We start from the raw sequence: 27,400 nt of genomic DNA, 5'->3' as shown, positions 1-27,400 counted from the left end.
ATTGCGTTGTTGGGCTTCTTACTATTAAGGTGTAAGGGTTCTTTTTATATTCTTGATACGGATCTGCTGTCAGATATATGTATTGCAAATATTGTCTCCTTATATGTAGCTTGCTTTTTCAGTTTCTTAATGGTCTTTTGAAGAGCAGAAGTTTTAATTCAATGAAGCCCAATTATTACTTTTTTCTTGTATGCTTAGTGCTTTCTGTGCCTTGTCCAAAAAACCTTTGCCTACCCTAAAATCTTGCAGATTTTCTCCTTAGTCTCCTTCTCGAAGTGTTCTAGTCTTAGCTTTTTTTTTTTTTTTTTTTTTTTTTTTGCGGTACACGGGCCTCTCACTGTTGTGGCCTCTCCCGTTGCGGAGCAACAGGCTCCGGACGTGCAGGCTCAGCGGCCATGGCTCACGGGCCCAGCCGCTCTGCTGCATGTGGGATCTTCCCGGACCGGGGCACGAACCCGTGTCCCATGCATCGGCAGGCAGACTCTCAACCACTATGCCACCAGGGAAGCCCATAGTCTTAGCTTTTATGTTGAGGTCTGTGGTCCGTTCTGAATTTATTTTTACATATGGTGCGAGGTGGGGGTAGAAGTGGAGATGTATTTTTTTCCACATGGATACCAGTTGTACTAACAACTCTTGAAAAGACTGTCCTTTGGGGACAGCTCCCTAGGTGGCTGTAACGAGCTGTACTAACTGCTGTTCATCCTGAACTGGTCACACTCTGAGGGGTCCTCCCAAGCCCAGCCCCTTCTGCTGACGCTCCACTTCCTTAAGTCCACCTCACCAGAATAGATAACTTTACACCTGGGCAGGTTCTCAGAGATGTCCTTGGCCAACTATTTTTGAGTTCTTGTTTTTATTAAAGCTAAACATGGACATAGTTTAATCATTCAGCATGTCACGAACTCAGCTACATACAACATCATCCCTCTATCCCCTTCCCCCGCATGCCCCCTCTCCCCAAAATGCAGCTACTTCCAGTAAACATTTAGCCGATTGGGCGCAGCCATCATTGAGACCCAGTTCTTCAGCCTCCCCCAGGCTCCAGACCTCTACCTACAAACACACTCCACACTCACGCTCCATACAGCTCACACGTTCACCGCACTTCACACATCCCTCACCCCACCGCCTCTACCCATCACACGCCTGCTTTCTACGCGCACCACACGCGCACCCACGTGACTAACACTATTGAATTCTCTAACGGCTTGAACGACAATTGTCTTAAAAACAGCTGAACATCTGGAGAACGTCCATCCTTGTTAGTATGGAAATGAATGCAAACGAAAAACAACGAAGTAACAGTTTAAACCTGTGATGAATTTATCGAAAAGTAACTAGCCCCATACTGACTGATGAAGGTATGAGAAAAATAGTACCCTTATTGCTGTGGCAATACAGATTGATACGATCTTTTAGAAATACTTATCAAACTAGGAAGAGGTACCACAGGTCTCACAAGTGTTCATAATCTTTCACTTAGCGATCCTACGTTTGGAAATACAACTCCAGGAAAGTATCACAGAAGAAAAAAGCAATATGCATAAAGATTCTTCCCTAGTGTTATTTATTTATAACAAACAAATGGAAAGGACCCACAAGGTCAGCAATGGGGGGTATTATGGTACACTCATTATGTGTTAAAATGTATCAATACACCTATTTGATACATTAAAAATGACAAATATGAAGACTAGGCAGCATCTCTCAAATATTCATGACATAGTATGAAGAGAAAACAGCAGAACACACAACTTGATCACTGATTAAAACCATCTAATCATGCTGGATGTACACGGCAGTGGGAAAACTGAATACGGATAAATGAAATCATGAAAGAAGGTTATATCTTGGAAAGACTTGTCCACATTTGCTGTTTCCAATGCCTCCCCTCCGTTGTTTTTTAGACTCACTCTAGTCAGGCTTTTGCCCCCAGTCCTTGTCCAAAGCTGCCCTCCAAGTCAGGGTCACCAGCGTCACAGGGGTTTGCTAAATCTATTGGTCAATTCTCAGTCCTCTTCGTACTTGATCTGTCAGAAGCATTTGACGGGGTTGACATCTCTCTCCTCGGTATGCCTCCTTCACATGGCTGCCAAGACGCTCTCGCTTTCCTTCCCACCTTTCCGATCACTCCCCAGAATCATGACTGGTTTTCCTCTTCTCTGTACCTTCTCCTGTCTGAGGACCCCATGGCCCATTCTTTGATTGTCTTCTCTCTGTCTTGACTTATTCCTTTGGTGATCCCATCCAGTTTCATGTCTTTAATACTCTCTATATGCCAACAACTCCCATATACACATCTTCAGCCCAGATCTCTTTTCCAAACACCATATTCCTACATCAAACTGACCAGCGACATCTTCTCTCAGGTGTATAACAGGTATGGAAGATGCGACACATCCCAATGAACCCTTGGTCCTCCTTCCTAAACCCACTCCTCCTGCAGTTTTCTCCATCCAATAAATGGCAACTCCATCCTGCCAGCTGCTCAGGCCCAGAGAGGCTCATTTATCCCGTTCTTTCACACCCCATGTGCAATCCATCAGGAAGGCTTGTTGGCTCTATCTTGAAAATACCTCCAGCTTCAGGCCACTTTTCACCACCTCTACCACTACGGCCTTGGTCTGGGGCACGGTCCTTTGTCACCTGGACTATTGCAATCATCTCTTACAAGTCTCCCTGCTTCTGCCCCTATTCCACTAAGGTCTATTCTCAGCAAAGCAGCCAGAGTGACCCTTTTAAGACATAAAACATGTCACGCCACTCATTTGCTTAAAATTTTCCAATGGCTCCCACCGTGTTGAATAAAAGCCTGAACCCTTCAGGTGGACCACTGCCCACACCCTGCTGGCCTGATACCCTTCTCCCCGCTTCCTCACAAATTCTGCTATACGCACACCTGCGTCCTTGCCATCCCTCAAGCAAGCTAAATGTGATCACGCGGTGGAGTTTTTGTTCGATCAGCTCTCTCTACTTGAAACGCTCTCCCCACCTCCTTCAAGTCTTAGCTCAAATCTCATTTTCTCGACAAGGTCTTCTTCCTGAAGACCTTTACCACTGTCCCTGCCCACCACCCACAAAGGCACCCCAGCACACCTCAGCCCCATGCTCTGCTTCCCCTTTTCCCGTAACACTGATCATTGTCTAATATACTACATAATCTGCTTACTTATTCTGTTTATTTTCTGTTTCTCCTGCCAAGATGAAAGCTCTGTAAGGATAAGGATCATTGCCATTTTGAACTCTCACGTACCCCACGCTCCCAGAACAGTGCCTAGAACACCGTAGGAGGTCAATAGATATTTGCTGAATGAATGAACGCTGGATGGTGGATTTAATTGGTTGCTCAATTCTGTTGTGTCTAGAACTCTTAAGAGAGTAATTTCGGTCAGTGGACACACAGAGGATTTGTCTGAGCCCACAGCTCTGAGTGTTTGGGCCTCGATGGTCACACACATACCACATCTGTATCACCGGCTCCGTCTGCGGAGGTGGTACCCTCCGTCCAATGAGAGCACCTTCCAGCCAAAAGAAAACCAGTAGCCCGATAGCTGGTAAAACTAGCAGAGAGAATTCTTCCTACTGTGATTCTCATTTACTCACCTCCCAACACATACCCCCACTTCTGCCATCATCCCCTCCAGAATAAACTCTGCCACTGCGTGATACTCCGTCCTTCTATCTCTCCAACAACTCCCAGAAGCACCTGAAAATCTCACTCCCACCATCAGATTTTAATGAGGGGGATGCACTCAGCAATTACAAACAGGAAAGGACTGATTAGGGGTCCTGTACATCAGTGTTTAACCCAGCATACCGTGCAGCCCTCCAAGCATTAACCTCATTCCCCATACATACTCAATTAGGCATATTTACTTCTCATTATCCCGTATGCAATCATGAATGCTAATAAAAACCTCGGCTACCACCAACAATGCAATTAATGCCATTAGCTGTCTCTCAGAAACTCTCCTATGCTTTGGTGCCAACAACAGTCTGCTCATTCACCCACTTGGTCGTGCGTTCATGCACGTATGCCCTTTTCTATGTAGCAAAGGTCAAGTGCACACCTACTAAGTGCCTTACCAGGCAAAGGCCTGGGACTAGACAGATGAATTAGACACCGTCCTGCTCTAGAAGAGCTAGTCTCAGTAGGTGAATGGTTATACTACAGAGCGTGAGGGGCACAGCAGAGGTATGACCAGGTGCTACTGAAACCCAGAGGAGGAGGTGGATGGAGAAGCCCGACTCCACTCCCAGCACCAGTTCAAATCCCAGCTCTGCCATGTTTTGACTCTGAGCGTTGAGCAGTCGATTTCTACCTCTGAGTCCCATTTATAAGGTGGGGATAATCACCCTAGCATGCCACAGGGAAGCTGGGATGCTTGAATGAGTGGTGTCTCTCCAGTTCCTCTCCCAGCACACAGCGCAGAGTACACACTCAGGAAACAGGGACCACTGGGATCTGGTGCCCTAATCTCAACCTTCAGAAACATGCCTTTGCATCCCATTTTCCTCTTGCCTGAAAGGACGAAAAGGAATCCCACAGTTCAGAAGGTGGAGAGCGAGACAGAGACATCCTCTTTCCTCTGTACACATGAACAAATGGGGCAGCGAACTTCCGAGGACGGGAATAGTCTTGGCCGAGAAGGTGCGTGACGGATGAGGCCCAAATACACATCAACTCTCCCCAGCTGGGGTACCTCGACCTGGGTTCTTCCACCTGTCAGACAACATGCTTCTGCCCGTATCAACCTATGCCTCCATCATAGGCAGAGAGACAAAGACACTAAGAATCTTCACTCTGGGTCAGGATACCTGGAGCACAGATACGATGTGAGGGTGGGCTGAACGGTGTGATGGGCTAGAGGCACATGCGCTCAGCCCACTCCATGACAGACACATACGTGTGCATGCTGGCTGCTGGGGACCTGCTTCGGGGGCAGTGACGGCTCCGAAATGGTCTGGCAATGGCAAGGACACATCTACCTTATATGAAAAAAATCTGTATGCGTGGAAATCAATATAGGTAAAAAAGAAAAAAAAGAATCTATGTACATAGACACATAAACACGCATGACTGGGAAATTTCTGGAGTGATACACGAGAAATTGATAGCAGTGGTTGCCTCTGTAAAAGCGGGGAGATGGGTTGTGAGAGGTGGAGTTTTCGACTCTATTTAAAATCCTTCTGAACTGTTATTTATATATGAGCATACATTATCTATCTATATCTACACTGACATCTCTGTCTAACTCTACGTGAAACAAAACACAATCTGGCTTCATGAGTCCCTGCTGGTAGCTCTTCCAGACTTGGGGGGCTGGGCAGGAGGCAGAGGGATGGGCAGAGGGGATGGGAAGGGAGGACGGCCAGGAACTTACTGGTGTTGTGGTCTATGAAGTAATCTCCAACCTGTGGGTCGTACGCCTCTTCCCATCCCAGCGGCAACTCATCACTAATGCAGTCAGCAAAGGTGAGCGGTTTGGTGTACCTGGCAAGGGAGAAGAGAAACAGACTCCATCAGCCTACCGTCCCCAACACCCCGCAACACGTAGGTGCTCTCAACCTCCCTGCTCCTCTGCGCTGGCCCACCAGATCTAGAAGCTTTGCACTGTGACACCAGCTCTGCTGTCCCCGGGGAAGATGAACGCATAACTGGAGCAGCGGGATGGGAGCACCTGGGAGGGAGGCGGGGAATGTGCTCGGCTCCCAACTTTGCCACAAACTGGGCAGTGATTTGAGCAAGTCACCTGCTTTCTCTGGGCCTCTGTTCCTGCACCTCTAAGTGAGGGGGGGGGGTCACAGGAAAGGGCTCGAGGGTCAAGTCTTACTTCCGGACTCGAACTCCAGCCCTCTCTGGCTGCTCCTCCTGTAGTTCACTTGTCCACCACAGCCCCAGCCATCCCCCCGGCTCTAGCCCATGCCTGTCCTACCTACTTCCCCTCTGGAAAGCTAGCTAACTGCAGCATCTAGAATAGCAGATGTTCCCTCCTTGTGAGTTTGGCCGTATTTCTTTGCTTCCTGGGCCGATTCCCAAATGCCTGTACCCACTGCTGTCCTTCCCTGCAAAATCCAGGCCAAACTGATCTTTTAGCGATAACCACCCTCTAAGTCACCATATTGTGGGGAGTGAGGTGGTGGTAATCACCCAGTCTTGGTGGCTAAGTCAGATGGACAGACAGACAAATCACCCAGCTAAACACACACAGGTTTTTCAAGGCTGGAAAACACCATAAACCCTTGGTCAAGCACTTTAGTCAGCGTGCAGGGAGCCGGGAATCCAGGTACACAAAAGTCCGCCTGAACGGTGCTCCCAGACGGCCCCTTTGGGTTTTCCCCATAGCTGTATCTGCCTAAAATACATATTCTAATACTCCCCCTCTCCTGTCTGCTCCCAATCCCCTCCCAGTTCTGGAAGCCCGGAAGGCTCTGCTTCAACACTCTTTAGACAGATTGGCAAACTGATGTACCACGGGACAGGAGGAAAGATGAGTGAGACGGGGTCTAGGATTCCTGATCAAGAACTTCCCTCCAAGCCATACGAAATGACTCTCCCATCTTGTGCAATCCCCTTCCCTCTTAAACCCACTCCAAATCAAGCTTAAAGCAAAGTATGTGGGGGAAAAAGAAACACTGAAAGAGCCCCTGGTGGATTGACCTGGTGTGTTCATGGACCACTATATATCCAGGGTCTGGTAGGCTAAGAAAAGTATCTATTGACTGAAGGAATGGATAGCCCCAAAGCTTCTGTTGGTCAGTAATTTACTGCTGTGTTGTGGGAGACAAAGGATGAGGGCAGAGGCGTATATGATATGCAACAGACTAAGCCCTATCCAGTAAGGATTCAATAAGCATCACTTACCAGCTGTGCGAGTGTGGCAACTTACTGTCGCTCTCTGAGCCTCAGTATTTTTATCTGAAATGTGGGGATAATAATAACTCTCCAGGTTGTCAAGTCAAATCAAGTCATGTTTGTAAAAACATTTAGTGCAGAGGCTGGTGCAAATGAACGCTCAAAGAACATTCTTCTCTGCTTCCCAGAAGGGGAAACGGAGACTAAGAAAGATTAAATAACATTCTCGATGTCCATAACAATGACAAAGCTGGGATTTCAAGCAAGGTACTCTGTCCTCAGAGCCCCTGCTGTGAGCCGAAAGGTTCTCTTGAAAATTGACATCTTCAATGCATCTCCGGAGCCCCTCGCAAAATTACAAGGCACCGTCGTGGAGTAAAAGAAGGAAGAGGTGGGGAAGACACAGGTGATTTCCTCGGGTCAGAAGGCACTTCATTCAGGAGCACCTTTGCCAACCTGGATAAAGTTTCTGCAAAGCTGTCTTCAGTCCACTCCACCGCTCCACCCCAAGCCCCGCCCAGACTTCAGAAACAAAAGACCATGTCCCTCAGTACCTCCTCCTCTTCCTCAAACTACTGTAAATGATTTGTTCCCACTTCCTTATGGAGAATGAAGACCAGTGACCAATGGCCAAATCTCATCCAACATCATTTCATCTAACACAGCTTTGAAAATGCCTCTGAAGGAAAACTATATACAGAGGCATACTCCTCCACGGCAAGTGGCTCTATTAGTGAGGACAGATAAATCTGGGAGGGAACAGGAATGCCTGAGCCAACCACAGTCAGACCTTTGTTTCTGACTCATTCCTCTCCCTGGGCTCAGCCCTGAGAAGCCCCACCTGCCAGCCTGGCTGGGGAGATGGGAATATTGTTAGTTACACTTTGCAACCTAGAAAATCAAGAAGATAAAGATTCATCTCCTCTCCACAGCTCCCTGAATCCCTGTGTGGATCATTACCTTTCAAAATTCTTCCCTGGGGACGAATTAAATGATTTCATCAATGGTGCATCTAAGCAACAGAAGCCCCATGATCGGTGCTCAATAAATATTTGTGGAATGGGTGAATACAATAATGAATACCTCAGAACAAAAAATAATGGTGTGTTCTATATTTTGCCAACATGGAAGGATGCTCTTAACACACTATGAGGAAAAGCAACATTGTTGAACAAGATATATACAATGGAATATCAGCTGTAAAAAGAAACGAAATTGAGTTATTTGTAGTGAGGTGGATGGACCTAGAGTCTGTCATACGGAGTGAAGTTAAGTCAGAAAAAGAAAAACAAATACTATATGCTAACGCATATATATGGAATCTAAAAAAAAAAAAAAAAAAGGTACTGATGAACCTAGTTGCAGGGCAGGAATAAAGAGGTAGACATAGAGAATGGACTTGAGGACATGGGGTAGGAGGGCGAAGCCAGGGCTAAGTGAGAGTAGCATCGACATACATACACTACCGAATGTAAAATAGATAGCTGGTGGGAAACAGCCGCATAGCACAGGGAGATCAGCTTGGTGCTCTGTGACCACCTAGAGGGGTGGGATAGGGAGGGTGGGAGGGAGGCTCAAGAGGGAGGGGATATGGGGACATGTGTATGCGTATGGCTGATTCACTTTGTTGTGCAACAGAAACTAACACAGTTATTGTGAAGCAATTATACTCCAATAAAGATCTATTAAGGAAAAAAAGCTACAGGATACTGTTACAGTACATGACATTTTGCCTAAAATGTGTATATGTTTATAGAAGAGGAACTGGAAAGATATACATTAAAATGCTATCTTGGTATAGGGATTTTAACATAATTTAACTTTTTGCTTTCTAATCATTTTTTTAACTAGTTTCTCTGTAATATTCCTGTTATCAGCTGGAATTAAAATATTTAATAATGGCTAAATCTGGGCCTAGAAAACAAGTTACGTACATATCATGTTCCTTCTCTGGGCCACAGGCACTCTTCCTCTATTTTACCAGTGAGAAAACACACCCAACGCCACAGAGTTGGCAAACACCAGAGGCATAACCTGAAGCCCCATTGCCTGACTACAGAACCTGAGCTTTGCTAATAAAAACTGACAAGACCAAGGGAGTCTCAGAACAATCTGGAACACAAAGGAAGCTATGCCCAAGATACAGATGATGAAGCCGGGCAGGGGGGAAATCTGAAGCAGGCAGAAGGTACCCAAGCTGCGTCCTATTTGCAACTTCAGTATTCTTTCTATGTCTTGGTGCAAAGCTACTCAATACACTGGGATAATGCACAACTGCTTCACGAAAAGACAGCTGTTTCACAGTTACCACGACAAGGGATTCACTGAGCTCTGTGTGTGAGGATGGGGACTGAGGGAGAAGCGGCAGGTCTAAAACACCCAAAATGCATCACTTTTCCAGAAAACCATTAACTCCACTGATTGTTCCAGCCTTGGACATCAAGAAGCCAGACCTGAAGTAAATGTTAAGATACAAGTATCAGTAATGTACCCGACATTGGATATCCTACCGGGGCTGAGATGCTGATTCCTGCCTGCGGTGAACACAGACATCGTGCCCCACAGGGATAAAGAAGAGGGAATCCAGAGGACCCAATGTGAGACAGAGCGGGGCAAGAGGAGAAAGGAAGGCTTTGGGTTTGATATTCAGGCTTCCCTTCAAAGCGATCATGGAAAAAAAACCCAGAGGGCTGATATCCAGACTCCCAGAGCTCTTCCATGGGAAAGAGAAAAGCTTCTATTGGAAGACTATGCAACTTACAAGAAATCTGGACAGCGAGATTCTCTCTGGAACAAATGCCAAGAGGGAGATGAATTATTCAGTGTGCAGAGACGTGTCATTCAGAGAATAAGGATGAAGAGAAGCGTTTTTAGCTGCACAAGGATTTAAACACACACACACACACACACACACACATATATATACATGTGCACACACTCCTCTTCCCAGAGAGAGGAACTGTCCGTTTAAACCAGTCTCCCCTGGGAAACTGTGGGTGCTTCTCTGGCCTGCAGTGCTTCCCCTTGGGCAAGTGCCAAGAATGTGAGCTGGGAAGAGATGTCTGCTTTCAGATGTGGCCAGGACTTGGGGGCCTGCCTGCAACTCCCAGCCCCCAGCCCCTGTTGAAGCGATTCACCCCAGTCCAGCCCGGTACAGTCCCTTCCTCCAGCCTCCAAGTCCTGGGCTGCTGAAAACCCAGATCGCGAAATCAAATGACCCAAATGCCGGAGGGGTGAGAGGGAAGGAGGGAAGAGCGCCAAAAGAGAACTAGCTCTGCCTCTTCTTAATTACAAATCTCTGAAGGAACACAAACATTCCTGAATGTTTCACAACAGGCTCTCTTGGAAAAAAAGGGGCCCGGATGTGTTGCCTTGGAGACAGGTAGGGTTCTGTGGGATCACCTGTCCAGGAATGCAGGCCCCTCGTCCTCTTTCCAGCTCCACATCGCCACGGCTGGCATTCAGTATTCAGACAGCGCATCTTTTCTAAGGAGGCAGCTCAGAGAAGGAGCAGAAAGCCTTTTGCCAAGTCTAACACTGGGTGGTGATTCTCTTGGGACTGAAGAACGCATAACATATCTTTCATGTTCCTAGTGCTTCCCGAGCAATCTGAACGCTTCCCACAGTAACCTCTTTATCGCTGTCCAGCGGGATGCTGGCCCCCCCCAGACCGTGCTCTCTCCGAGGGCCAACTGGGCGGGATGGCTTTCTAAAGGGCCCTGCAGACTGCATGCCAAGAACTGTCCAAACTTTCAGCCGAACCTCTCCTCCCAGCCCAGGCACAATGGCCAGGCCGGTTCTTCCCGCCCCCGGGTGTTTCACACGCATAGTTCCCATAGCTCAGGATTACACAACTCCTGAGGACACGCCACCACCGGACCTCGGCAGAGCCCCAGTGCTAAGCAGCCCACACCTGCAAGGCTGGGATGGCCGGAAGAAAGTGCCATCTTTGCAATTCTCCTTCCTCCCTTTAATTCGGTTTGGTGCAAACACCTTCATTCATTCCTTAAACGAATCTGGGGATGAAAAGAAAATCACCATCTCATAGTTGGTGAGGACGGCTGAGCACATGAACCACAGCTGAATCGGAGCAAACACCCAGCTACAGAAGTGGACGAGACAGACAGGACCTTGCCCTACGCTCCCGTCAGGGAGACACCCCAACCAGAAAATGAATCCACAGGATCGTTTCAGAGACTCATGGTATTCAGAAACGTACAACAGGGTAGTGGGATTACGTGTAAGGGTGGGGTGGGGCAGGGCAGTCAAGGGAAGCAAGGGAAGCTTCTCGGAGGAGGTGATCTTGGAGGGGAGACCAGATGGTGGGAAGCAACAGGAACAGCCAGTACAAAGGCTTTGGGTAGGGATGATGGTGTGAGGAACAGAAAAGAAAGCCACATATCTTCACGTTATGAGTGACGGACTGGAGGTGGAGTGGGCAGAGGCTGGGCTTTTGGGGCTCTGGGGTCCCTGTTAAGACTTTGAGCGCCACCCCAGTGCCGAACTGCAGAAGGTGACCCAGAGAGGCTCTCTGACTCACCCTCTCCTCAACTCCTTTCTCCCTCCTTTCAATCAGTCCTCCAAGCAACAGAATTTATTGCATGGGCTTCCCTGGTGGCGCGATGGTTAAGAATCTGCCTGCCAATGCAGGGGACACGGGTTCAAGCCCTGGTCTGGGAAGAGCCCACTTGCCACGGAGCAACTAAGCCCGTGCATCACAACTACTGAAGCCCGCGCGCCTAGAGCCCATGCTTTGTGTAACAAGAGAAGCCACGACAATGAGAAGCCCGCGCACTGCAATGAAGACCCAACGCAGCCAAAAATAAATAAATAAATAAATTTATAAATAAAAATTAAAAAATAAACTCAATCAGGCTTTAAAAAAAAAAAGGAAGAATTTACTGCATGGACACAACAGACTGGTCCCACGCCAGACACGACGAGGGCTAAGACACTTGAATAAGCCTTGTTTCTGCCTTCGAGAGCAGAGGGTCTGGCCAGGCAGACGAGGCTTACACTGACAGCAGGGAGTGGCCCATCCCTGTGACAGTATGTATGGCGGTTCTGCTACCTTAGACTGTGAACCCCAGGCAATGAGAGGATGCAGGGATAGTTAATAAGATGCTAGGTCAGCTGTACAGATGTGAAAGACCAAGGGGGTGGGAGAAGGGAGAGACTGAGACGACGGGGTGTAGGCCGGGGAGGCTGGAGAAGGAAGTAATCCAGGGAAGACGGTGGTGGGCTTCACGGCTAATGGGGAGGCAGGGTAGTTGCTACCCACAAAGGCTGCGGAATTGATGCTGGGCTGAAACCCACTTTCTGCTTCGTCTACAACCACAGGTGTGTTACTTAACCTTGTTAGGAGTTTCCTTCTCTGTGAAACTTAGAAATTCCAATCTCATAGGGTGTTGCAGGGATTAAAAGAGATAATCCATGTAAAGTGCTTAGCGCAGGGCCTGCCATGTAATAAGCCCTCAGTAAATGTGGGCTGTTAACAGCTGAGAGACTTCTGTGCTCTGTGCCCCGTGAGAATTGTGTCATCTCTCATCTTAAGCTGGTCGGATATGTTAGCTACTATCATATCATCATCATCATCATCACTGTCCCCATTTTTCAACTCGAGAGATACGAGTGGTGGTAAAAGAAAAATCATAAGCTCTAGAGGGGTTGCAATGCAGGCGCCATCACTTACTCACTCTGTCCACTTGGGCGTGAACCCTAACTTGCCTGAACCTGCTTCTCCATCAGTAAAGCGGGGATGCTCAGAGTGACTACCTGTTAAAATGAGCTATGCTCAAGCCCACGGCACACAGGGCTCAACCAACATTACCTGTTCTTATCAGTTAGGGTTTATATCCCTTTCCATGATGAGGCAAAATACTTGTTCATGCTAATAGCCAACACGCCTTGCGCCGTATTCCACCGTCTCCTTTCCTGGACGACTTGGGACTGCTTAAGCTCTCTGGTTTTTTTTGCGAAATTAAACCAGAGAAAGTTAAGAGGTGACAGCGGGATTGGCTTTGGCTCTCAAAATTTGTTCTCTGAAGGAGGCATTTACAACCAGGAATTTCCAAGTTTTCTTTCCCTCACACACTTCCGTCCCTCTCCTCTCAAAACACCTGTCTAGACATTCTGGTTACTCGACCCCCAGACTTCCTTGCTTCCCTACTTTGGTAGGACTGGTTTATCCAGAAGCTTTCTTGGCCTAGTCACTCCCTCTCATTCCTGGCATTCTCCTATGGGGAGGGAAAGTTCCAGACTGTTCCCCCACCCCCTTCTAGTCTTTAACCCAGGCTTCCACAAACCAGTGGCTAATCTCCTCCTGCTAAATCTTGCCTTCACTCTGGCCCCCCCCGAACTGAGTTCTTGGGATCACACCTGAGCCTTAGGCCTGTTCCCTTCCTTCGCCTCCATCCCCATGTCTTTATGCCTACTCATCCCTGGATGCCCTCCAGCTCACTGACACAGCGGTGTTTCTGCTATTTCTCTGCATCTCACTTGCTGGGATTTAAGATGAAGAGTCTGAGAACCAGATCATGGATTAGCCTAGGCATGGCCAACTGACTACAGGGTGGCCAAATTCAGCTTATAGATAAGCTTGTCTGTCTACTACAGTGCTGTATTTTAAGAGCGGAGCTAGTGTGCCTTTTGAAGGCAGGCACTCTCTAGCTGCACATAGTCCCCACTGCTCTCTAACATCTTTCTCCTGCATCTTGTCTTATGAAGAGGCAGCACAGAGTAGAAATTAGGAGCACAGGGCTTTGGAGCCAGACTCCTTGAGTTTAAATCTCGGCTCTGCCAGTTTCTAGCTCTGTGACCTTGGGCAAGATACTTAAACTCTATGAGGCTCAGTTTTCATACTTGCAGAACAGGAGAAATAATAATACATTGACTGAGCATGGATTCTGGGCCAGGAACTGTTCCAAGCACTTTACATATGTTAACTCACTTGGACCTCATAACGACGCTTTCAGGTAAGTACCATTCAAACCCACCTTACAGTGTTCTTTGAGGATTAGATGAGATAATGGATGAAATATCACTTTGGTATATAGTGCGTGCTCAATAAATGTGAGCGACTCATTATTATTTTCATTGCTGTCCAAATGAGGCACCTGATGCAGGGGTATTAAGGAATGTTAAAACTGAGTGTGATATCTGGGATCTAACTAATCAACTCCTTGTTTTATTGGTGAGAAAGCTGAAGCACAGAGAGAAAGACTTGCCCAGAGCCACCCAAGGACCCAGTGGCAAGGCTGAGACTAAAACCTGGGGACCAACCCCAGGCCTGCATCACACTCATGACACCAAGAGATCAAGTCAGACCGGTGCTGAGTTCAGCTCCATCGGAGATACAGCAATCATCTGAACAGCCTTCAAGAAACAGTTACTGATAGTATTGTTCTGGGCTAACTAACCCTGTTATACTGGAAGGAGAATTATCACTGTGCCAGAACCCGTATGAAACTATGAAGTTCCCATTCATGGATAGACAAGGTTGGGAGATGGGCCCTTCGTTTTGCTTGTTCCCTTGTTGGAGGGTAATTCTCTTAAAGCCCAGTACCACAGCAGAACACAGCACTGGGTATACATGTTTGCCCTTCACCCAGCTCCATTCTCATTCCCGAACTGGGAGTTAGGCTAAGGAGGTTCTGTGCCCTATAGAAGGGCCAACAGAACCAAATGGGACTCCCAGTTCCCTCTCTCTTAGCTGTGTAATCTTAGGCATCCCTTCCCCAGCTCTAAGCCTCAGTTTCCCCATAGGTATAAAGCAGTCATGAAAACCTGCCTCACAGGGCTCTGGTAGCATTGAACGAATTAGTACATGGGAACAGCACAATAGAGCCCTTGGCGTGTGGTGCTGGGCAGACATGCAGAGCTCCTCCTTTTTGTATTTACGACCCTGAGGGCTCTCAACCCCCAGCTTTGCTCCTTTCCAGTCCCAAGAGCTGGGTTTCCGAGGGGTCCTCCCAGGTGCTGGGCTGTCCAGGAGCTTCCAGCTTGACGGACAGAGGCCAAAGCCACCCTCCCCTGGAATCTGGCCATTCCTGTTCCTTGAGCTCTGACCCTCACCCCAGCCATGCAGCCTGAGGAGCTGATCCTTCTGGAAATGGAACTGGCCATGAAGGCTTCTCTGGGATCCTGACCTGTGGCTCCTTCCATGACAACACAGTCTAGGCAGAGCATTGGAAGGGGAGTGACGAGATCTGGGTTTGAATCCTGACGTTGCCACCAGATGAACCAGGCCCTGGGGGAAGGCACCCACCCTCTCTGGGCTTCCCATCTGTAAAATGAGGGAGCTCAGATGTCACATTCTAAGGCCCCCTTTGCAGCTTCAGCATTCACAAGTCTTCTATCTTGCCGGTCCCCAAAGTCAAGGGCATCGTGAGGCTGCAATGAAACAATACATCTTTTGCTGAAGGTCAATTAAGTACTAGGCACTGGACCATAGGCTCTATGTGAAATACATCATGTCCTTTACCTTCACAACATTTCTGTGAGGCAGATACAGCCACCCTCATTGGACCAACAGGAAACTGATGCTTCACAGGAATGCAATAATAATAATAAAAGCTGAATTTCACTGAGTATTTCCAGAGTACACATAGACTCTGTTTCAATGATTCTGAGCTGCACATTTTAAAAATACATTTTAGCATCTCCGAAACTGGGATGTGTGTTAGCACTGCTGACATCTTACGACACTGTCAGCCAGGCTGCGGTCCTGATGGAGCTGTCACCGCCCGTGTGTGCACAGACATCAAAGGTGTCATGGGCTTGGGATAAAATCTCAGAGACAATAGTGGAGCACTTTTAACCCCTAGGAACCAAATGATTGTGGGGAAGGGTGGAGAAGGCAATGAACAGACACGTTTAGCAACATTCCCAAAGCAGGAGTGCAAGGGAGGCTACCACTGCATAATTGCCATGCTGGCTGCAGAGCCCAGCACCAGGGCCTTTGAGCTTCTCTGTGGGCCCTATAACAAGGCTGCATCACCAACACTCTGGAGGGAACCGAGGACGACGATATTAAAAGCACAGACATCAGTAATTCTGAGCTAAACATTGACTCCAAAGAATTGGATTCGGAATGAGAAGATGTATTAGGAACACTGGAGCTTTATTTTTGTTTAGGTATTCTTTTTTTTTTTTTTTTGGATGTAAAAAAGCGATACGTGTGTAACAAAAAAACCCCTAAGTTTGAAAGATTTATTTTGATGAGTATGAAATAAACATTCTAGTTAATTTAAAAACATTGGGTCATAATTTAGTTGGTAGCACTTTTCTTAGTGGCACATAAAATAATGGTGCTTCTTAAAATTAATGCTATGTTGATTTGTAATAACCTTAAGCTAGAAACAATCCAAATGTCCAACAATAGGGGAATGGCTAGACAAATGTATATCCACGCTGGAATACTACTCAGTGATAAAAAGGAACAAACTATTAACACACACAACGATACAGGTGAATCTCAGAAGCATACTGGGGTAAAAGAAACCAGGGAAGAAAGAGACTGTACTGTACGATTCCATGTATGTAAAATTCTACAAAATACAAACCAACCTTAAGGACAGAAAGCAGATGAGTAGTTGCCTGGGGATGAGTAGAGGGAGAGGGGGATTACAAAAGGGCACAAAGAAAGTTTCGGGGGTGATGGGAATGTTTGTTATATTGATTATGAAGACAGGTTCATAGATGCATATGTGTATGTCAAAATTCATCAAATTGCACTCTGTAAATACATACAAGTTAGTGTGCTTCAGTAATTCCTCAATACAGTTGTAAGGAAAAAATAAAGGAAAACCCCATATTCAATACTATATGATATTAACTTATTTAAAATAATCTAAGTACTACTATTAGTTCCATTTTACGGATGTGGAAACTGAGACATAGAGAGGCGAGCTGATACATCCTGGGACACTTAGTTTGTCAGGAGGCAAATCCAACTGGCTTCAATTTTCAGCTCTGCCGCTGAGTAACTATAGCCAAGTCCCTTCCTCACCCTGGACCACTGCTTCCCCGTTCCCACCATAAGAAGATGACACAGTGATCGCTAAAGGACCTTTCAGTACTGGGTTTCTAAGACTGTGTCCTAAGGAATTGTCCAAGATCACACAGCCACAGAGGAATGGATCCTCCTGGCACTCAGGTTTCCTAACACTCCCTAGTCTCCCTGGTCCATACGCACTCGTTCTGTGAACACCCCTTCTGACTTCCCCTTATTGTATACAGCAGTGGTCCTCAGTCCTGAGCTGCATCAGAATCCCCTGGAGGGCTTGTGAGCTCACAGAGAGCTGTGACCCACTCCCAGAGTTTCTGATTCTGGGCTGCACTGAGAATTTACATTTCCCACAAACTCCCAGGTGATGCCAATGCTTCTGGTCCCGTACTCAGCACCGTACTCAGGACGACTGGTGTATAACATCCCCTATTTAATAACTGCAGGAACTTTAAAAGCGGTATCGAACCTTGTGTTCGAGAAATCCCTCTCCTTCTCCTTCTTTATCAAAGCTTTCTGCCTCCCATCCCACTCTCAGGGCCTGGCCATGGCCGCCCAGCCTCTCTCTGAGCACAGTCCTGCAAGCAGCTGTATCAGCCCTTTCCTAGTGTTTGCTGAGTTCCTGTCCCACACAATGTCTTGCCTGAGGTTACACAGCCAGTGAGCACACGGACCTGATTCCGGAACGCAGGTTCTCAACCCCTCTGCTCCTCTGCACTTAGTAGATCCTCTGAGCATCACTTTCTGTCCTCCTGCATTAAACCAGCCCTCTACCCTCTGCATCCATTTGCAGACAGAAGGCCAAGCAGAGCTTGGGGGGTGAGGGGGAGTAACTGATTGCACCCTGGCCTACTGGCTCTACAGGTGCCCCTGTTCTGCAGGTGTGGGACTAGACCACAAAGCCCACTGGCCCCATCTCTGCAACCACCAAGGGTGTCCTGGGTGCCCTTTGTGTCTTCAGATTCACACCCGTCACCTCCTGCTGTAACCCACACGGCTTCTATCGGCCCAGGCCCTCCACACTCTACAGCCTGCTACCTCTGGCTGCCCTTATATTTATATATAAGGGGCTCCAAATGCCTGGCTTCCAACCAGCCCCCTTCTCCAGGTCATTCCACCAGGACCACCAGCAGAAGCCCTTTCAAAGCTGAGCCACGCATTTCACACTACAGGCATCCTGCCAGAGCTCCGGGGGGGACATGGCATTAGACCCCCTACTATCCTACGGGCTACATTGGCAGGGCAGCCCCCAGGCTGCCTGCCCAGGCAGGTACGGCCTTCCTGATAACCTTTCCTAGATGCTCTGGCTGGCATGTGTAGGAAAGCACAAGGCAGCACGGCCTGGCCATGTCTGAGAATCTCAAAATCTGTAGATGCCCAAGTGTTTGCCGACTGCATCATGGTGGGCCGACTGATCTAGCCCAGAAGCTCGCCTTGCCTGTCCACGTGACCGCTATTTCTTTATTCTCCAAGACCACAGAGGCCTACAGTGACTGATTACAAAGGAGCTCTGCACAGGAGGTGAAAAGAAAAATGGTTTTTACCTCTGAAAAGTACAACTTTGAGGGTTTATTCTCCCTCCCATTATTTCTTTTTAAAGCAGAAAACAGACCGTTGTTCCCCAAAGGGAAGCCCTACCTGCGAGTCAACATTAAACACCAAAGTGTTCTGAGCTGAAGGCGGCTGAATTAAAGTCAGCAGCGAAACAAATAAGCAATTAAAACAGCTATTTGGGGAAGCCCTGGAAAGCAGCAGATACAATGTGAATTATTCATTCACGCTGCCAGCATGACTTCTGGGCATTGTCCTCTGTGCCTCTGTTCTCTTGCTCTTGTTCATTCAGCCGTTCAAGCACAGAGAGGGGACACAATACGCTGGCCCTGGGACATGGGTGCCTGAGCGAGTGTGCACAAACACACGAACACACACACACACACTCCACAAGGAGGCCAGGTGGCCACTCCAGATGGTGAGCCACATGGAAAAGAAACCCACAGGTTGGCAGACGCCTTCCGCTCCCGTGCCAGGGGAGAATATATGAATTTCCAATGGGCCCAAGAGGTAGGTGTGTGTGTGTATGTGTGGTGTGTGTGGTCACACAAGCGCGGACGGTATGGGGGGTGGGTCACAGGAAATCACCTGTGTAGTGCAAGAGAGAACATATATAGTGTTTCTAATACTCCACACGCTTCCTAGCTGCTCTGGGATGGATCTGGGGGGCTTAACAGGCAATGGGTGGGATCTGGACAATTAGCTGAATCCCGCACTGAGCCCACCCAAGGCCTAGACATAAAGGATGAGCCACCCCCCCACCCCCTCCCCGGGCTTGATGGAAGGGCTCTATCTGTGCTCTGAAGCCATGAGCCAGCCCCTCCTGCTGCCTGATCATAGGAGCAGCATTGTGATGTCATATCTTATACCCATCCAGGTGACCCTGGACAAGTCCCTTCCCCTCTGTGGGCCTCAGTTTCCCCATCAATGAAACCAGGGGGATGGACTCCATCTCAACGCCATCCTTCCAGGTCTGGCATTACAGGGTACCATTTTGTCGTGAAAATCTAGCATCTTGGAGGTGACGTGCACGCTCCTGTTTTGACCCAGAGTCAAAACCTTCAGCGAATAACAACACTAACACACAGCACTTTAAGTGAACTAACTGTCATTAAATTCTCATAGCAATCCAGTGAAGTGGTTCCCATTACGATCCCATGGTACCCAAGAGTAAACGGAGCCTTAGAGAGAGATGTTAAGTTGACCAAGGTCGCTCGGCTATTAAGAGGTAGACTGAGGATATGAATTCAGGTCTTGACTATTCCTTGGAAAGTGAAAGGAGGTGGTGAATCTACATAATTGGGAGGCCGGAAGAGGTAAGTTTTTAAATACCGTGGAATTGAAAACTATCCCCTGTGGTTTTAAAGTATAAAGTCTGGTAAGAAGGGAACATTAGGGGGCTATTTTTGCTCTGGCTACAAATATTAGGGACAAACATTAGGAATGTTTATTAGGAACGCTGTGGGTGAGGCTGTGAGAGCTGGGGAAGATAAAGAGAAGAAGAAGGTGTGTTTTAGACAAATTGAAAGAGATGTTCGCTCTCGGCGCCCAACCCAGGAGCAGAAGTCACAGCTGACAAAGGACAGGAGCAGTCAGAGAAGCACCTGGTTCCTATAAGAGAAGGGGCCTCAAGAACTTAATCCACTTCCTTGAAGACAAACGCATCCGCGAGTTGCTGCTGTTCTGACCCTAAGCAGGTGGGAAGATTTATACACAAAGATGTTCAAGGCAACGTTATTTACCGTGGGAAGAAAAAAATGGGTACAGCCTCAGTATCTGTAGGGAATGAATAGCTGGTAAATTATGGTTATAATCACTTGATGCAACGGTTTGAAATGGAAGCTCAGGAAGCATTTTGAATGACAGAAGGGAGAAGGTTTATATTACAGGATTGAAAAGAAATTTAAAAAGCAGGTTACAAAACTGTGCATGCAGCATCATCTTACCTGCCTGCAAGTAGAAGGGAAAATGACCACAAGGAAAAATGCCAAAATGTTGACAGTGTTTGCTGTTTCACTGCTGGGGATGAGGTTCAGGTTTGTTTGTTCGTTGTTGCTGCTCTCATAACCAGAAATAAGACAAAAACCCCTAAAAATACCAAGTACATTTTTCAGTCCTTCTATCCAGAACCTCTTACTCCCCCTTCATAAAAAAGTCATTCGAAAATGAATCCTCATTTTCCTCTTGTAGAAAAATTCAGAGTCTAGAAAAGCATTAAAATATTGAAAGAAAACAAGCATAAACAGTAGTTACATGATTCCTGCATAGAACTGGGGCCACGAAGCAGTGTGGAGGCCAATGAGACCCCCAGCATGGCCCTGGTCCAGCTGCCGGGAGAGGAACAGAGGCAGCCCTCCTAGGTCTCCTCCCTAAAGTCTGAGACCCCAGAAGAGACAAGCTTGGAAGTTTGTCTAGAGATTGATGTGAAAGGCCCTGAGGAGATGTGAAAATCATTACAGTAAGTGCCCTACATACGAACCTTCAAGTTGTGAACTTTCAAAGATGCAAATGTGTGTTCACATGTCCAGTCACGTAAGTTAGGTCATGTGTCTGGCGTACGTTGTCACGTGCGTGCATCCTCTACAAGTGGTTGTACTTTTGTGTACTTTACTATAAAATACTGTAGAGAGTACAGTGGTACAGTATCTTTATTTCAAGCCCAGAACCTGTGCCATCCACGTCAGGCGTGAGTGAAATTGCAGTCTGCCCTCCGTCTCCTGTTGCGGACGATCCTTCAGCTCTACCATCTCCCACCTCCTCTCCCTCCTCCAGTCAGTAATTCTCCTTGCCTGTTCACTCGATGCCAGCCCCTGGCATGCCATACTGTACGTTTCAAGGTATTGTAAGATGAAAACTGTTTAATTTTTTTTTGTTTTTTTGTTTTTTATGTATTATTTGTGTGAAAAGTATTATAAACCTATTACAGTACAGTATTATATAGCCGATTGTGTTAGTTGGGTACCTAGCCTAACTTTGTTGGACTTACAAACAAACTGGATTTACAGGGGCTTCCCTGGTGGTGCAGTGGTTAAGAATCCTCCTGCCAATGCAGGGGACACAGGTTCGAACCCTGGTCTGGGAAGATCCCACATGCCGCAGAGCAACTAAGCCCACGCGCCACAACTACTGAGCCTGCACTCTAGAGCCTGCGTGCCGCAACTACTGAGCCCGAGCACCTAGAGCCCGTGCTCCGCAACAAGAGAAGCCACCGCAATGAGAAGTCCGTGCACCACAACGAAGAGCAGCCCCCGCTCGCCGCAACTAGAGAAAGCCCGCGCGCAGCCAACAAAGACCCAACGCAGCCAATCAATCAATCAACCAATAAACTGGACTTACGAACACGCTCTTGGAATGGAAGTCGTTCTCACGTAAGGGACTTACTGTTCTAGATAATCTCCCTACCGACATCAGGGTATGAAGAACATAGGAAAAAAACCAAAGGATTACCAATCACCCCAAATTAGGTATTGCTGGAGGAGTGCTAGTGGAGGGTAAAAAAGAAGGGGCAGCTTGAAATATTTTGTGTGTCAAATAGAAAGTTGATAGAGATCAGAACACACACCGTTATAAGACCATGGTTAGAATACTCAGCAGCAGGAGCTGTTAAAACGACTCTCACCCCAGTCTCTCTGCCCTGAGAATGTTCTGGCTGAGGAAAAATGGCAGCAGCTTCCTGATGTTCCTGGTAAGGACACAACACCAAGATCACCCAATGCACACTGCAGGCTATTTCCCATGCCCCTACCTTTGCCTTCACTGTTCCTTCTGCCCAGAACATTTCTCCCTTCCTTCCCTTTTTTTTTAAACAATATATGTATTTTTATTTGTTTATATGTCTGTCACTTCCATGAGTTTCACAAGGACTTGAGCAGCATCTTATTCATCGCTGTAACCTCAACATCTTATATGAGCAGACACCGACTGAATGTTCATTGAATGAATAAATGTACTCACGAAAGAGCAAACGAAGAAAGAAATGGTTCATGGGAATTCCCAGCAGGGTTCAGAGCTAGGTCCTCTACGTTCCAAGTGTTGCTTGACCAAACAAAGAAATTTGTGATCGGGTCTTCAAAGTGCCTTTGCATTCCTGACCATATTTGATTCTCAAATACCCATCACAACAGCGGTATCGTTATTATCTTGACTAGTAATCAAGATCTTGGGAATCCCCCATTTTACAAATGAGCAAACCAATACTCAGAGACTCTCCTAAACCCACAGGGCTCCCGGGTCCCTGTCTGTGCCAGGACTGGACATGGGCCACGGGAGCCCTGGCCCACTGCTCGGTCCCCTCCTGAACTGTCTCAATAGCTCTCCCCTGTCATTCCCAGCTGGTAACTGGAGAAGAGTGTGGAAATGGCCAGTTCTCCTTCCCCGGGGAATGGATTACCCCCTGGGGAGCCAAGGGAGGTCTCTGTCTCCTACTCCTGTGTCACTTTCATTAGTATAATCATCATCACGCAGAAGCGAAATTTTCCTTGGCACATGCATTCCACAGGCCTTGGAGAGCTCTGCTCAGAAGTCCTGGGAGAAGGAGGTGACACCCGAGGGTGGACACGACCCTTGTGGATTGTCTATAGGCGTCAGTTACTCGGGAGCCCCTGCTGGCTCCATCACCACACGCTCTCCCCAGATCAGAGCAGGGGCTGGGCCGGGAACACTCCCAGCCAGCTGACTTAGAAGTCGGCTTGGCACTCATGTACTTCGGCTACTTTTCCACAGACACCAACACAGAGGGGCCCAGAGCCTTAACCAGGTCAGGGGAGCGGGCAAGGGTTTGGGGACCACGGAGACCTGGGTCCCCAGCTGTGACAGCTCGCGCCAGACTCTTCACCTCTGTGGGCCACGTGCAGCCGGCTCCCCCAGCACGGAACAAGGCTCACGAAGTGTGGGTTCCTTCGCTTCCCTCGACTTCCTCTCCTGAGTGAAGCCTTGCAAGAAATACGCTTTTTTAGCTCCTTCACAAGTCTGATCAGTAGAAATCACGTGGCCAGATTTCATGGTGGAAAAGGAACATATTTGGGTCAAGTGCCAGTGGACGAACCAGGATCCTTCCCTTCTGGCTCGCTCCCCATGTCCTACATGGATGGGGAAACTGAGCCTTGAGCCTCGCGCTTTCACAGTCCATGGCCTGGACCTTCACCAGCTAGATTTCCCAAAGCCCCCAGCTCTCTCCCATTTGCTCTCATCAGGGTCCCCAAGGGAACCACTGCCATCTTGCTCTCTCTCTCTTTCCTCTGGCTCCCAGCCACCCCCTTCCCGCCTCTCCCCCTCCCCACTTTGCAGCCCCCTTTCCTCACTCCTCCAGCTGTTGGCTTTCTTGGTTCTTCTACCCTCTCCCTTCCTGCTCACCCACCCCACCCCATAAAAAACTCCAAATAAATCCAATCTTGTCACTCCCCTGCTTCAATCCCTTCAAAGCCTTGCCACCCAAACCAGGAGGAAATCTGAACTTTTTGCTGTGGCCCGGCCCCCTGCCTACCTCTCCAGCCTTATTCAATTCTCAGAACTCAACCACCTCATGCCCACCTCACAACCTTGGCTCACACAGTGCCTTCTGCCCGGGATGCCGCTACCTGTCCCCACCCACATGTCTGTCCACAGTTTGCATGGCTGATCCCTTCTGTCAGCTCTCAGCCTCAAGGCCATCTCTAAGAGGCCTTCCCAGGCAGCCCTGCCTGAGTGGGCCCTCCCATCACTTTCTATCACTGTATTTGTTGACATGTTGTCTGTCTGTCTGTCGGTCCCACTCAAACGGAGCCAGCCTGCCGACCTCACCACTGTCTCCCGACGGCAGACCACAGCCTTAGCTGATGCCTCTACTCTCTGCTGAATGAATGAAACAGAGGACTTGTGAGTATCCCTTCCTCTCCAAGGGGAAATTTTTGTTTTGTTTTTTTTTTTAAGATTGTTTTGATATGGACCATTTCAAAGACTTTATTGAATTTGTTACAATATTGCTTCTGTTTTATGTGTTTTTGGTTTTTTTGGCCACTAAGGCATATGGGATCTTAGCTCCCCGACCAGGGATCGAACCCTCACCATACCCCCAGCGCTGGAAGGCGAAATCCTAACCACTGGACCGCCAGGGAAGTCCCTGGGGAAAGGTTTGTGAGTTTCTTTTTTTGTCTTTGTTTTCCTTTCCCTCCCTCCTGAGGCACAGTCCCTGAGCCTAACACTTACAAAGCCAGCACCAGACTCCTACAGAGTTCCAGGGGCACGAAGCATTCCAGGGTCTGTTACAGGCTCACGCTTGAACCTCAATGCCCTCCACACGGTCCACAGCAAACTGGAAACTACCAAAGAACAGGCCCTGAGAACCCTCCTTGGGAAGGCTTTGAACTGATAGGGCCAGAACAGGTCCATGAAGAAGAAACTCGCTGATGGAGGGGATGACATGGGCCTCCAGAAACGTCTCTCTGTGGACTGGCAGAAGCCAGACCCTGGAACTCGGTCCACAGTGAACACCCAAGGGTCCTGTTAACTTCAGGAATAAGAAGTTATTTTTGTACCTAGGACAGAGCTTGTGCTGGCCACATCCCAGGCTCCCATAGGATGGAGGAAAGAATGATTTTTTTTAAAGTAAGCTAAAATACGTTTCAGAAATTTATCCAAAAAAAAAAAAAAAAAAAAAAAGAATACAAAAAAAGAAAAAAAAACCCCAGAATTTTAAAACAATTAAAAAAAAAGAAATTTATCCAAATAGTTGAAATGCTGCTTTTCCTTAGAGAACAAGCAAACCAGTGCAAAAAGATTCAATAATGAACCCTGGTTTATGTCTGCTCGACGGCATCAATATTGAAAAACAAAAGATGAAAAAACATTAATTTTTGAAGGAGCCTAAGCTTATGAACAAATATCTTTTACAGAGTTATTAGGCGCCCAGCACTGAATACCTTTCATGAGCTTACACCCAGCTGGAAATAAACACACAAACATATTCATTCACGCAGGATAACATATATGAAGGCATGAAAACAATGAGGACATTGTTTAAAATGAAACTTGCGTGAAACGGGCCACAGGATTCAAAGAAAGGAGAGCCCTGCAGGCTGGCTGCTCCCAGGAGGCTCCCGAAAGGAAGCAGGAAGTAGCCTGCAGTCAGCACAAGTAAATAACATGGTATGTCCTTCAACCTCCACAACCAGGCGTGTGCAGCAGAGGAAACGAAGGTCTCGAGAGGGCCTGTGATGGCACACAGCTGAGAAGAACAGCTCTCAAGACCACAGTCCAGGCCAAGGGGGCTGGGATCCCTGGGGGCTTAGATAGGGGAGGAACAGCGACCCTAATTCTTTGGGGCGGAAAGACTCAGCAAGGTCAGAGCAGGCCGATGCCAGGAACAAGGCTGTCGCATGTTTGCACATCAACAGCATCTTGTCTCTTTGCTTAAGAACTTCTCATGCAAAGGGCAAGAGCTACCTCAGGGTCTGGAAGAAAATTCTGGAAGGAAGAGGCAGGCTGGTCTTGGGGCTGCTCCAGGGAAGCCCGGGAAGGAGCGGGGAAGGTCAGTGGTGGCCTCTTCTTAGGGAAGGCAGGAGAGGGAAGTGAGCAGATCTGCAGAGGTAAGCCTGGGGTGCCCCAGGGATGACAGGCAGCTGGGAGGGGCTGTCCCGGGCACCCTAGAAGGGCCCAAAATACACAGAAAGGTTTCCATGTGGGAGCGAGGCTGCTGGTGGAGTGGAAGGGACATGGGTGTTAGAGCACACAGGTCTGGGTTCACGCACTGCTCACCTGGTAAGTAACTTCATCTCATTAATACTAATAACAAGAGCTCTCAATATACAGCATTACTATTTGGCAGGCACTGACCTAAGAGTTACAAGTATGAACTCTGTTTAATTCTCCTAGCAATCCCCTGAGAAGATACTATTTTTTTTTTTTTTTTTGCTGTATGCGGGCCTCTCACTGTTGTGGCCTCTCCCGTTGCGGAGCACAGGCTCCGGACGCGCTCCGCGGCATGTGGGATCTTCCCAGACTGGGGCACAAACCCGTGTCCCCTGCATCGGCAGGTGGACTCTCAACCACTGCGCCACCAAGGAAGTCCAAGATACTATTTTGTAGCCTTTTAGATGGAAACTGAGGCATGAAGAGGTTGAGCCAGTTGCCCAAGCCCCTACAGCAGGAAAGCCAAGCTGCAGAGCTGGGAATTTAACCCAGGCCAGCAGGTCCTGTGCTCTTAACCACCAATGAATAAATAAGGGAATAAAAATAAGAATACCCTGCAGAGTTATTTTGACAATCAGAAGGAAGAAAAATAAAAAAGTCTGGGAGGCTCTGGAACCAAGCTGGAGGTCAATGAATGATACCTGAATAATCACCAGATAAACCCAAAGCCCAGCTGAAGCTGCCCCGGCGAAAGAAATACCTGCCAAGGGTATACTGTGTCTTTCTTTGTAAATGTTATTTCGGCGCCCGAGGCTCAGGGAGGTTAACTTTCTTAGGGTCCCACACGGTAAGCGCATCCGGAATAATATTTTTCAAACCGTGTCCGTTAATGTTTATTGAGCTCTTGCCTGTGCCAGGTTGTGTGCTCAGCGCTCTGCGTGCCTTGTCTCACTTTACACTCCCATCTACCCTCTGAGGAAGGTACTTGGATGACCGCCAATACCCAGGAGACAGGAGCCCACCGCTGGAAAGGAGCAGCTCTGGGCTCTGAATCCACATGGGCTCCTTCGACTACCCAGCGGCCCCTCCAGGATGACTGGCTAGAGAACGTGGAGCAAACCAGGGTGTCCCGGGTGGAGAGCGTGTGGGGAATAAGACATCCCGGTCTCAGCTCTGAGTGGAGAGTTGACTAAACACCACCATTAGGATCCGAGTGTAAACAGGGCACCTGAGTGGGCAGGTGGCACTCAGCACAGGAACAGCATACCCATGGGCGGGCCTCCGTGCTGCTCTCCAAACCCCCAGCCTCCCTGCCTTTCCCATACCTCCCCTCTGCCTGAGATGCCCTACCCCCTTCTCTGGAGGTCAGAATCCCCCCT

General features: G+C 48.1%; 1 protein-coding gene across 2 annotated transcripts in view; it reads right to left on the bottom strand.

Moving 5' to 3' along the window:
• WWC1 (WW and C2 domain containing 1) overlaps positions 1-27,400 on the bottom strand; it is a 152,180-nt gene that overhangs the window by 69,413 nt on the left and 55,367 nt on the right. For both annotated transcript variants that reach the window (XM_079917855.1, XM_079917856.1), the window contains exon 2: positions 5,388-5,497. In XM_079917855.1, the coding sequence (XP_079773981.1) occupies positions 5,388-5,497 (110 nt within the window). The remainder of the gene's footprint in view (positions 1-5,387; positions 5,498-27,400) is intronic.

This window comes from Stenella coeruleoalba (assembly GCF_951394435.1).
Source record: "Stenella coeruleoalba genome assembly, chromosome: 3".
NCBI classification, from domain to species: Eukaryota; Metazoa; Chordata; class Mammalia; order Artiodactyla; family Delphinidae; genus Stenella; species Stenella coeruleoalba.
This window is presented reverse-complemented; position numbering and strand designations above follow the sequence as displayed.